This window comes from Cannabis sativa, chromosome X (assembly GCF_029168945.1).
Source record: "Cannabis sativa cultivar Pink pepper isolate KNU-18-1 chromosome X, ASM2916894v1, whole genome shotgun sequence".
Lineage (NCBI taxonomy): Eukaryota > Viridiplantae > Streptophyta > Magnoliopsida > Rosales > Cannabaceae > Cannabis > Cannabis sativa.
This window is the reverse complement of record NC_083610.1, coordinates 4498423-4511238: the sequence shown is the minus strand read 5'-3', so window position 1 is coordinate 4511238 and position 12816 is coordinate 4498423. Positions and strand designations below refer to the sequence as shown.

The 12816-nt window shown below is 27.3% G+C and overlaps 1 protein-coding gene across 1 annotated transcript; it reads left to right on the top strand.

Moving 5' to 3' along the window:
- Positions 1–1620: 1620 nt before the first annotated feature.
- LOC115709512 (3-ketoacyl-CoA synthase 10) lies at positions 1621–7024 on the top strand. Its single transcript, XM_030637631.2, has 3 exons — positions 1621–2089; positions 3121–3749; positions 6107–7024. The coding sequence occupies exons 1-3, from the start codon at positions 1631–1633 to the stop codon at positions 6711–6713; spliced, it is 1695 nt and encodes a 564-aa protein (XP_030493491.2). The 5' UTR covers positions 1621–1630; the 3' UTR covers positions 6714–7024.
- The last annotated feature ends 5792 nt before the right edge of the window (positions 7025–12816 follow it).

Here is a 12816-nt window from a genome sequence, read left to right as displayed (position 1 = left end):
GTATATTTATTTAATGATCACTTGATCAAAGCACCACCGACGTATATAACTCAATTGGGTTAAGTACTTAATTAAAACCAAAACAAGGGTTCCCCTCACATAGAGACAGTGACGGACCCAGAAATTCGGTTCAGTGAGGGCTTGAATAATTTCTTTTTCAAGGGCTTTGAATAAAAATTGAATAAAATAAAAAAGTATGTTAAATAGAGTGTTACATATGTGCTTAGAAAAAAAAGAATTTTTTTTTTTTGAATTTGGTGTTAAATTTTAGTAGTATTACCTTTAAAATTAGGCAGGAACAAATTGAGTGAGGGCTTAATACACATTTATAATAAACAAAAATTTTAATACATATATGTAACATAATTTTTTTTTATATATTATAAAATTGAGTGAGGGTTTAAGCCTACACAATGGCTTAAGTCCCTCCGTCCCTGCATAGAGAAGGAGGCTGAAATATGAGATTTAAGGGGGGCCAAAAGAAAGAAAAAAAGTTAAGAGGGCCAAAATATAACTTTTGAGAAAAAAAAAAGAAACAAAATACAACAAATAGAATAAATGAAAGGTTTTATCAATATTTGAGGGCAGAGAAGCAAAAATACGACTTACTCGATCAAGCTGACTACCGAAAAGCAAAATTAGGGTTCCCTCACACACAAATTAACTTGAATGAGTTGAGTACCGAAAAGTAAAATAAGGGTAAATAACACAAAATTTTTCTTTTAATTAGTCACAACAATAGTCACAAATTATTTTGACTAAAAGTGGAAAAATTATCACTAATTATAAAACACTATGTTTATGTTATTACTAAAAGGTTCGTGGTTAAAATATTAGTCATAAAAATTACAATTTATTGTCATTAAATGTGTTTTAAGCAATACTTGTTGTGGCTAAAATTAAATTAGTAATAACTTCTATTGAATAGTAAATACTATATTTTAATCGCAAATAATTTTTGTAAAAAACAAAACAAATTTCCTCACACACAAACTAACCCAGTTGAGCTGAATTAAAAACAAAACAAGGTTCCCTCACACACAAACTAACCCTATCGAGCTAGTGAGAAAGCAAAGTAAAGATTCCCTCACACACAAGCTAGGGTTTTATTATTTTTATTATTATTTAATTATAACCCTCTATAACCGAGTGGATGGATAGGCCAATATAGAACCATAATAAATATACACATGTATAGGTAGGTAGCTAGGAATTTGAAATTTATTAACCGTGACATATATATATATATATTAACAAATAAAGATAAATAAATTAAATTAATATATATTTATGTATAAAGAAATGTTAAAATAGTGTGTAATATATCTATCAACATCGTTATTAGTCTAATTAAATATTGAATTCCATATAATTTAATGTATAATAATTTTTAAAAAATATTACTATCCAATCATAAAACAATATACTTCTAAATAATACTAAACACGCTCGTACATAACAATACTCTTATATTATATATATAGTAGCTAAAGTATCATTAAATGATCGAATTTAAAGCAATTAAAATCACCCCAACTAGAATCTCATCAAGTTAGTTGTCATCATTAACTATTCCACCACCCACCTCCAATACATATATCTTTACACATATATTTATTATATATATGTTATGTTATTAGAACACAATAATATTAATCATCATAAAAATATCATGGAAAAAGAAAGAGCTCTGTTATCAACAGAGATAGTAAACAAAGGAATAGAGTGCTCGGGGCCCAACGCAGGGTCCCCGACATTTTCCGTTAGAGTCCGGCGTAAATTGCCGGACTTTGTTACCTCGGTTAACCTAAAATACGTGAAATTAGGTTACCACCATTTGATCAATCATGGAATATATTTGGTGACCATTCCTTTGGTGGTGCTCGTATTGAGTGCTGAAGTGGGTAACACTTTGACGAGCAGAGAAGAGCTTTGGAAAAAAGTTTGGGAAGATGCTCGGTATGATTTGGCCACTCTGCTCGGCTTCTTCGCTCTCTTTGTCTTCACTTGCTCGCTTTATTTCATGTCTCGGCCGAGGTCCATTTATCTTCTCGATTTTGCTTGTTTTCGCCCTAATGATAATCTTAAGGTAATTAATTAATTACTAATTAATTTAATATATACATATACAAATTTGTATATGTATGTTATGTGTGATTGCGTGGTTACAGATTTCTTTCTCACCCTTTCGGTTTCAAATCATTAGCTTAAATATATTTGGATACTAATTTTTTTTTTCATACTAAACTTAAGAAATTAATTTTTTTTTTTTTTATATTTTTTATATTTCTCTTTTCCCCACTAAAATTCAGATTAAGGGAATTGTTTATGTATATAATATAAATAGATATGTATTTGGATTTTAATTAATTCAAAAAAATGGTTGAAGAGGAATATTTATTTACGCTCCATCATATTATTGAAGAAAAAAAAAATCAAATCAATTTAAAATTAAAATTTATTCTTAACATTTTTTTATCTATTTTTTCCCCTAATTTTCTAAATAAAATATAAATGAATGCATGTGAATGGTTAAACGTTTCTAGGTATTATTCTAATATTTTGCTTGTACTAATAAATTATATATGTATAATTTTTTTAACATGTTATAATCTGTTTTGTACCACAAAAATTTTTTCAGGTTAACTAATTATATATATAAGTTTTTTTTTTTAATTTGTAAAAATAAACTAAAATAAAATTAATATGATTTTTTTTCTGAACAAAAAATTGTGTCGGTGTTATTAATGGCTAAACATTGATAAGATCATCTTATCTTTACATTTTCAAAAGAAAAAAAATCATCTTACCTTTAGTATTAGAATTAAATACATGTTATTATTCCAATATTTGTTGGTTAATCAATGCTCTACACTATCAAAAAAATTATAAATATTAATATCTTTTTGTCTTAATTTTCTTTGATATATATACATATAGCTTGCTCTACATATCTTTTTTTTTTTTTACAAAATGAATAAATCTTTAACATTATAAGTTTATAACATAGAGAGCTAAGAAAAATATTTATATGTTATAAAAATTGAAAGAACAAAAAAAAAATTCTAATTTGATATACAATAAATTAATATTCATAAAGTAATTAATATATGCCCACAGGTGACAAAAGAAGAGTTCATAGAAATTGCAAGAAAATCGGGAAAATTTGAGGAAGAAAGCTTATTATTCCAAAAAAAAATTGTGAACTCATCAGGGCTTGGGGATGAAACATACATCCCAAAATCAGTGATCATGTCGAGCGAGAATGCATCGACCATGAAAGAAGGTCGAGCTGAGGCATCAATGGTAATGTTTGGAGCCCTAGACGAGCTATTCGAGAAAACTCGAGTGAGGCCTAAGGATGTAGGTATACTCGTAGTGAATTGTAGCTTATTTAACCCTACACCTTCTCTTTCGGCTATGATCATAAACCACTACAAGATGAGAGGTAATATTTTGAGCTTCAATCTTGGTGGGATGGGGTGTAGTGCGGGGATCATAGCCGTTGATCTAGCTCGGGATATGCTCCAAGCAAACCCTAATAACTACGCCGTGGTTGTGAGTACTGAGATGGTAGGGTACAATTGGTACCCTGGCAATGATCGCTCTATGCTCATCCCTAATTGTTTCTTTCGCATGGGTTGTTCTGCTCTTCTACTTTCTAATCGTCGACGTGACTTTCATCGTGCTAAGTATCGCCTAGAACACATCGTCAGAACCCATAAAGGCGCTGACGATTCGAGCTTCAGGTAATTCATTTACATATGCATAGTAAAATATGCATTAGGGTTTTAACCATCTGTTTCATACACATTTTTTCAAACCATAATTTAGATAGAGATGTAAATGAAACAAGACTAGTCAAAATTTTAACATAGATAAGATAAGACAAGACGCTAAAAAAAAAAACCCCGCCTATTGTGTAACATGTTTGTTACTTGTTATATTTTTCGCTTTGTTTTGATTTAGTAATTACGGGTCTTAAGACAAGATTATTTTTTACAAAAAAAATGTTCTAGAAATTTTTTAATATAGTAGAATTAATTGGGTTAAAATGACAAGTATAGTAGATTTGGTATGGTTGGTTGGTATTATTTATTGAGCTTATTTAATTTTCAATTGGACTACACTTGTACTATTGCCTAATAATGTGTATTAATAAATTTGAATTAAAGGTCCAAAAACAAATGCCAACTGTTTTATTAAATAGTCCAACTGTTTTCATGGCACATAGAATGGGTATCTTTTCTATCCCATTCTTACTTTTAATATTCAACTGTTATTAATTTTTTATTTATTTACTGCCATTAATTTTTGTATGAAAAATATAGTGATAATATAAGTTACCAAGAAAATGAAATGTTGCATTAATGATATATAAAATTATATTTTAATTATATGTAACATTTTGTTTTCAACTTTTTTTTGTCATTTTACAAAGAGTTCCATAAATTATGTTAAAGGTGTCTTTTGGGTCCAACTTTATGAGAAGATGGGCCTTTGAAATATGGCTTAATTTTGGGCCTTTATTTATTTAGGGAAACTTACAAAAATACTGAAATTTGGGTTAACTTTTACAAAAATACTGTCACACAGAAATTTTTTCAAAAATACTGTGTTTTTATAAAACACCAGTAAAATACAAAGCAGTATAACTCAAAACAACAGTAGAACACTAGTAAAACACCAGTAGAACACCAGTGAAAACTTAACACAGTATACTGCAGTATGAAACTTATAAAAAACACAGTAAAAAAGTAAAAAATACTGCATGGCAGTATTTTTATAAAAAAAATAGCAAAAGTTAGTATACCATGTAAATTTCCCTTTATTTAACTGGTCTATATAGTCCAATTAGCCCAACCTATCCATATTATTTTTTTCACAAAAATACCCACTTTTTTTTGTTCAACCTATTATACCCTCAACTTATTTCATTATTTTAATTTTTTTATTGCATTTTTTTAGTAAGGTTTCTCTCTTCATTTTATCAATGTCATTTTTTTTTTAAAATTTTACTTGTGTTATAGAAATATGGTAAATTGTGATGGGTAATTTGGAAAGTTTAGCTTAAAAATAGGTAGGAACTTTAAAATATAATATTGAATAGAATCTTAAAGGTGATGACTATATTTTGGAGGATTTTTCTATGTTTGTCATGAATTTAGCACGAGCTATTAATGCAGTAGACCAAAACAGCGAGAAACGCTCGTGCTAAATTCATAGCAACGAAAAGAGAAATAAACTCTCGAGATAGGAGAACACTCTCTCTCTCGAGTCTCTTTTCAAAATATATGATGGTCAATAATTGTCCTTACACTAACTTTAATATAAGAAAAAAAAAATAATTGGCTGAATCTCAAAACCAAAAAAAGTCAAGTTTCTTGGAAAAAATAGGTCTCATTCACATTTAGTGTATATAATTAATTTGTACTCCCTTGCATTTAAAACCTCAACGTTTTCTTTCTTTTCTTCTCATTATTAATGTGACTTGGAACCATCTTATGCAAAAATCACCTAAGAAAATAAATGTGGATATATATGCATTGTTAGTTAGGGTTATGACTTGAGAAAGTTCATCTTTGTGTGGATGAAAATTTAAGAAGATATCTTGTTTTCATATTCTTTTTTATAACTACTTTGTGGTACTTGAAATTACTATTAATAAAAAATTAAAAAAAAATACAAAAATACAAAGACAAAGGCAGAGTATTATTTCTCATAGGTATAGAAAAAAAATAACAAAAAAATTGACCCTTATGCGTATGAAAATGGCTATCCTTGGAGACAAGATCTTTATCAAGTTTTAAAAAAATAAAAATTAAATAATTTACCAGTGAATATATATATATAAAATAAAAAAAAAGTAAAAAAAAAAAAAAAAGTAATTTTCGTCCATCTATACATTTTTGTTTAATTAATTAAGTTTTAACTTTTCTTAAAAAAAATCTAAATATTTTGTTTGAATATGAGACAATGAAACTCTTTAGAATTAATCACTTTTTTCTCCCACCTTTTTTTTAAAAAAAAAAATGTACATTATTTTATATTAGGGTATTTTTTTTTAACAATTTAAAATGTGTATAATTAACCTTGATTATTATAGGGCTATTTACCAAGAAGAAGATGAGAAAAGACAAAAAGGTCTAAAAATAAGCAAAGACATAATGGAAATAGGAGGTGATGCCATCAAAACCAACATCACAACATTGGGCCCACTAGTCCTTCCTTTATCGGAACAACTCCTCTTTTTTGCCACTCTCCTTTGGACCCACCTTTTCGGCGGTAGGGCTACCACATCCGCCGAAAAGGGTAGCTCTCCTCATCCCCGACCATCGCTATCTCCTGCCACAACTAAGAAACCGTACATCCCAGACTACAAACTCGCGTTTGAGCACTTTTGTGTGCATGCTGCGAGCAAACATGTGCTCGACGAGCTACAAAAAAATTTAGGGCTTAGCTCGGGCCATGTGGAGGCATCGAGAATGACCCTCCACCGATTCGGGAACACATCGAGTAGTAGCATATGGTACGAATTGTCCTATCTCGAGGCCAAGGAAAAAGTCAAAAGAGGAGACCGTGTTTGGATGTTGTCGTTCGGATCTGGTTTTAAGTGCAATAGCCTTGTTTGGAGGTCGCTTAAGCGTATTCGAAAGCCTTTGAGGAATAATCCTTGGCTTGATTGCATTGATAGGTATCCAATCAATAACTAATTTTCTTAATTGACTAATTAATTAAGGAAATTAATAATAGTATGTTATAATTATTAATAATTATTATTAGATCATGCATGCAGGGAATTAATAGTACTTATCAACAAGATTGTGATATAGATATAATATATTATATTTTGTGTGAGGTTGGATTTTGAACATATATACTACATAGTTATATGTAGAACATATATTTTATTATTTTAAGTATGTTATATATACATAGATGATTTGGATTATAATGTAATATGCAATATTTTCAGATTTAATTTATATTTCTTTCATCATCAATAGTGATGAATTTTTTGCTATATCAAGCTACATATTTGTGGAAATGATAATGATTAATTATTGTTAATTTTTGTTTAAAGTACTTGTGGATATTGATCAGAATATTATTCTCAAACAAAGATACGATTGGTTGAAATTAGTTACCACGTGTTAAGTTTGTGTGTTCACATATTTAGACCCGATTTTGAACATAAGTGGGCAAAGTTCGTGCTTAGAGTCCATTTAGCCTATGGGCCCAATAAAACTCCCTTTTTAAAAATACACATATATTTTTTTTTTTACTAATTTTAAAAATATTATATTTCCTTCTAAATGAAGGTCCAATTTAATTTTTTCATATCACACACTAAAATTCAAGGCCGGCGCTATATATATCAATACTCATCTTTAAAAGATAATTCATAACTGTAGTTGTGTATTTATTTGGAAGTTGAATATGATTTTACCATTATATTCTCGTCTATATTTAATTTGTTATACAATTATAATTAGATTTGTGGTGCCTCTAACATAGAAGAAGAAACAAAAATTAGTGAAAAATCCTATGGGATACCGTAAGGTGTCAAGTCATATAAGATATTTTATATTGTTATTTAAGGGTGTTCGTCAAACCGCTCAAACTGTTCATACCGCACCACACAGCAATCAATAAGGGGATCTTGTCTTCCCATAGCATTGATTGTGACAGTCAGTAGTCCTGTGATCCGTAAGGGAAAATATCGAGTAAGATATACAATCCCACATCGATCGCTTGGGGAAGGTCAAGTAGGATGATTTTAAGACTGTGTAGGTATGAGACTACATAAATGAAGATGGCATAAATAGATTGATTAGTACTACCTATATCAACAAGATGCATCTTGTTTTTCAGTAGTCTATCACGAAAGAACTACACGGTTAAGTGTGCTTGATCAGGGGCAATTTCAAGATGGGTGACCTCCCAGAAAGTTTTCTTAAGAAGCGTGCGAGTAAGGACAAAGCATGTTGAAAACACTCGTGTTGGTCTGTAGGATCAATCGTCAATCCAGGAAGCAGTCAGGGTGGCGTACTCGTGTATAAAAATCATCATTACGTGGGTGTAATGACCCAATAAAAACTTGAAGCGGGAACGTTACATAAAAAAAAAAAAAAAAAAAAAAAAAAAAAACCATAAAAGATTAAAAAAATAGTAAATAATATAAAGATCATTCATAAAAAATTACTAGCTAATTATTTACCAATAATAATAATAATAATAAATATCGTTCATACAGGAAAAAAAAGAAAAGACAAAAACAATTACAAATTAATTATTAGGTACTATACTAATTAAGTACATTTAGAGTACTAATAGAAGTACAAAAATCATTTACCAATAAAAATAAAATTAAAATAAATTAAAAAAAATAGTACCACACCGATATGACATTAATCCGAATACTAATAATAAGTACATAAAATTATTTATTAAAAAATATAATTTAAACAAAATTAAAAATATAAATTTTATTAAAAAAAAGTAAAAAATAAACAAAAAAAAAAACAAAAGGACAAGAGGGACTTGTCATTTTGCATTCTTATTATATATAGTAGAAGTAGATATACATTTATATGTTGCTGTTTGCCACGTACTTTAGCTTTTAGTAATTAATTTCTCTCATGTCGTTTTCTTCACTACCAATTAATTTCTCATGTCGTTTAATTAAGTTGACCTTCTCAGTCAAACCAAACCATACAAAAGCTAAATAATGTTATATATATACACAATATTTAAGTATATATAGAACATTATTATTAGACACTTGATGTGGTACCTAATATCTTCTAGATATGTCACGTTGCGTTTGACTAGCGATATTTCTTAAAAGTTATTATATTTAATTTCATGAGACTCGATACTTAGTTGGACTAATAGCGATATTAACATATAGGAGAGTGTTATACACCACTGGTACCCTTTAGCATTTCTCATATAAATAGCTATTGTTACGTGCATTAAATAAATTTTTAGTTTTTAATTTTATTATATATATTTTTAAAATTTTATAAATTAAAGAAAATTATTTATTATTTTAATTTTTTTAAGAAAAATATATATATTTTTTTTAAATAAGAGATTATATGTTAGTAAGAGGAATTGCCATGAATTTTACTAGCTACTCAATTTGTGAGGTTGATGTTGACTGTCCTAAACTTCCTTTTTTGTATTGTTCTTTTACTAAGCATCTCATGCACGCTATCCATTCTTGGCTTATAGTAATGCTATTTGGCCAGAGTTGTATCCGAATTCGCTTTTTTGGTTGAGTGCTAATCGAGATCACAATCTTCTTCATAGAGTTGTGGCGGCTATTATTGTGCGGCAACAATTTATTTTATTTGATAGAGTCGAAATGCTTGTATCTTTGAGCAAAAAGTTTTTTTAGTTTCTTATGAGAATTGATTAGAGTTACGCTTAAATCGATATTACTACTTGTTAATAGGAGGAATCTCTCTAAGAAGGACTAAAGATCTTTGATTTTGTTTATTGTGATATTTAAGTATGTCTATCTTTTGTTGTTTTGTAAATACTGGTTTATGTAGTATTTGTTCTATTTTGATTAATAAATTTTTCTCCTTTAATTAAAAATAATACTTAAAGTTTTAAAATTTTTTTAAAAAATAAATATAAAATTTAAGAATATTAAAATTGAATATTCTTCTAATATTAAAAAGGCTAATTAGGATTTTTGCCCACTGAACTTTGACATGTACCAAATTATGCCCTCTGAACTTTTAAGGTCGTTAAAAATGCCCCCAGAACTATTGAGATTGTTGGATTTAAGGACTTTTGTCTAATTTCATTCAATTTTACTACTTCAGTAATTGTTTATATACTAAATCATGCTCCCTAGATTTTGATATCTACCAAATCATACCCCTCGAACTTTGACATGTACTAAATCATGGCCCCTGGACTGTCATCCATGTTAGACTTTTTTACTAAAATTGGAAAAAATAAGTCCTTAAATCCAACAATCTTAATAGTTCAGGGGGCATTTTCAATGATCTTAAAAGTTCAGGAGGCATGATTTGGTACATGTCAAAGTTCAGGGGGCAAAAATCCTAATTAGCCTATTAAAAATAATAATATTGTAAATAATATATTAATATTTATATATATTTAAATTAATTTAGTATATGTTTTAATTATTTTAAAATAAATAATATTAATTTAATTTTTTAAAAAATAAATAATATTAATATTTATATATATTTAAATTAATTAATATTTATAAAACTAATTTTATTAATACTATTAAATTTTAAAAATATTTTTATATTTTAAAAATATTTTATTAAACCAATAAAAATTACCCTATCTATCTATCTATCTATCTATCTATATATATAAAGGAAAAGTATGAAGCGGTGATGTGGCATTTTAATATCACTCTAAGTGCATCAATCTCTTCTCTCCTTAATTCTCTCATTTTTTGAATATTTTATTAGAGCTTAAATCTATAAATATCTATCTATATATATAAAGGAAAAGTATGAAGCGGTGATGTGGCATTTTAATATCACTCTAAGTGCATCAATCTCTTCTCTCCTTAATTCTCTCATTTTTTGAATATTTTATTAGAGCTTAAATCTATAAATAATAATAATAATAATAATAATAATAATAATAATAATAATAATAATAATAATAATAATAATTTATAAATCATGGTATACATATTATTGAGTGTCGTAGTCTAACTTATCATCACTTTAAGAATTTTAAATATAAAAAATTTTAATTTAAAGATTTAAATAGATTTCAAAATTAGATTAAAAAATAAAAAAATATATATTAACATATAAAAAATAAAAAGTTATTCGAGTTAACTAAATTTGATAAATATTTATTAAAAATCTTTACGATTTATAATTTGAATTCACTAAAAATTCTAAATAATTTTCACATAACTAATATAAATTTCAATCTACAGTAATGATAACTATAAGTAAAATACGGTGATGCCACGAGCTTTAAATGTAATGGTAATTACAAGTGAATTACGGTAACAATAATGGTTTCGAAAACATATAAAAGTATTCTATAGATTTATTTTATTATTTTTTTATAGATCTCTATTTTGTGTGAGAATTCAGTTCTAATATTCTTTTTTCACTATAACTTTTTAAAAAATTTCTTTTTGTGCTTTTTTTGTTACATAAGAAAATAGTATGATGATTTTATATATATATTTCAATAAAGTCCTCTATAAATTTATCTTTTTTTAATACTTTATTTCTTACTATAATCTCTAAGAATACTCATAAATTAATATATTGTAAAAGAAATAATCTATTGACTAATTAAGATTTTTGTCTTTTAAACTTTGATATGTACCAAATCATATGCTCCATATATGAAGTTGAGATTGTTAAATTTAAGGATTTCTATATAATTTCATTCAATTTTGATAATGTGTCGATTGCCCTTATACTAACTTGTGCCCCCAAATTTTGATAACTACTAAATCATGCTCTGAAACTTTAACATGTAATAAATTGTGCCCCTAAATTTTATCTACGTCAGATTTTTTTTTTTATATAAAATTAAACAAAAGTTCTTAAATTCAATAATCTTAATAGTCGAGGAGAATTTTTAACGGCCTAAAAAGTTTAGGGGTCATGATTTAGTACATGTGAAATTTAGAGGGCAAAAATTTAAATTAGCTTAATATATAATTCTTTATAAAATTTCAAAAGTAAGAAAAAAAAATTAATAAAGATTATAATGAATTGATAGTAAAAATAGTAACTGAATAGATATTTATGATATATTAGTGTATTTAACTTATTGTTTATTATTGAATTTTTATTAATATTGTCAGTAAAAAATTTATCTAGCCGCTCGCGAAAGGCGGCATGTTGCCTAGTTTTATATATAAAGATAGAGCATTGCTATAAGGCACCAGTGGTGCCTAGCACCTTCTCGACATGTTACATTGCGATTAGTTAGCGATACTCTCTAAAAACTACTATATTAAATTATATGGGAGTCGATACTTAATTGGACCAATAGCGATACTGACACATAGAAGGGTGCTAGGCACCACTGGTGCCCTTTAGCATTTCTCATAAAGATATGTTAGTGTTTGCCACGTAGCTTAAGAGTAGTGTAGCTTTCAGTAATTAATTTCTCTCATGTCGTTTTCTTGCCTACCAATTAATTTCTCATGTCGTTTAATTAAGTTGACTTCTTCTCAGTCAACAAAAAGCTTAATAATGTTTATATATATACACAATATTTAAGTACATATTGAAGTGTTGTCATCCCTCACTGAAATTTCGAAGAGAGAACTACAATTTCATTTCCCAACAACCCAAGTAATATTTTTGGAGAGAGAGAGAGAGAGAGTGCCACGTCATCACTTAATTAGTCAAGATATGTAAATAATAATATAATTTTATTTATCCTTACAAAAAATTTTATTTATTTTATATATATATACATATAAATATAGATCAAGACAAGAGTTTTCTTTTGTGATCATCATCATGAATTTCAACACGTTCACTATATAAATATGATGACTTGGATTTGATATTTTCCAATTATATCTCTTTTACAAGTATTTGACTCTATACTATATATATATATATATATATATATATATATGTTTCGTTTCAGTTACTATATATATAAATAATTATTATAAATTTAGATGAATAATTAATTGATGATCAGTACGTACTGGTCTTCTAATTAAGTATAATATCTATAGCTTAGTATATATATTAGCTTAACCAAATAAAAGCATGAACATATATGCGCGTAAACACGTCCATATATTATATA

What these genes read in the sequence shown, in the direction of transcription:
- LOC115709512 (XM_030637631.2), top strand. Translation starts at nt 1,631, where the DNA reads ATGTTATTAGAACACAATAATATTAATCATCATAAAAATATCATGGAA. An exon ending in GCCCTAATGATAATCTTAAG is followed by an intron (nt 2,090 to 3,120) that starts GTAATTAATTAA and finishes ATATGCCCACAG; the next exon opens with GTGACAAAAGAAGAGTTCAT. An exon ending in GCTGACGATTCGAGCTTCAG is followed by an intron (nt 3,750 to 6,106) that starts GTAATTCATTTA and finishes TGATTATTATAG; the next exon opens with GGCTATTTACCAAGAAGAAG.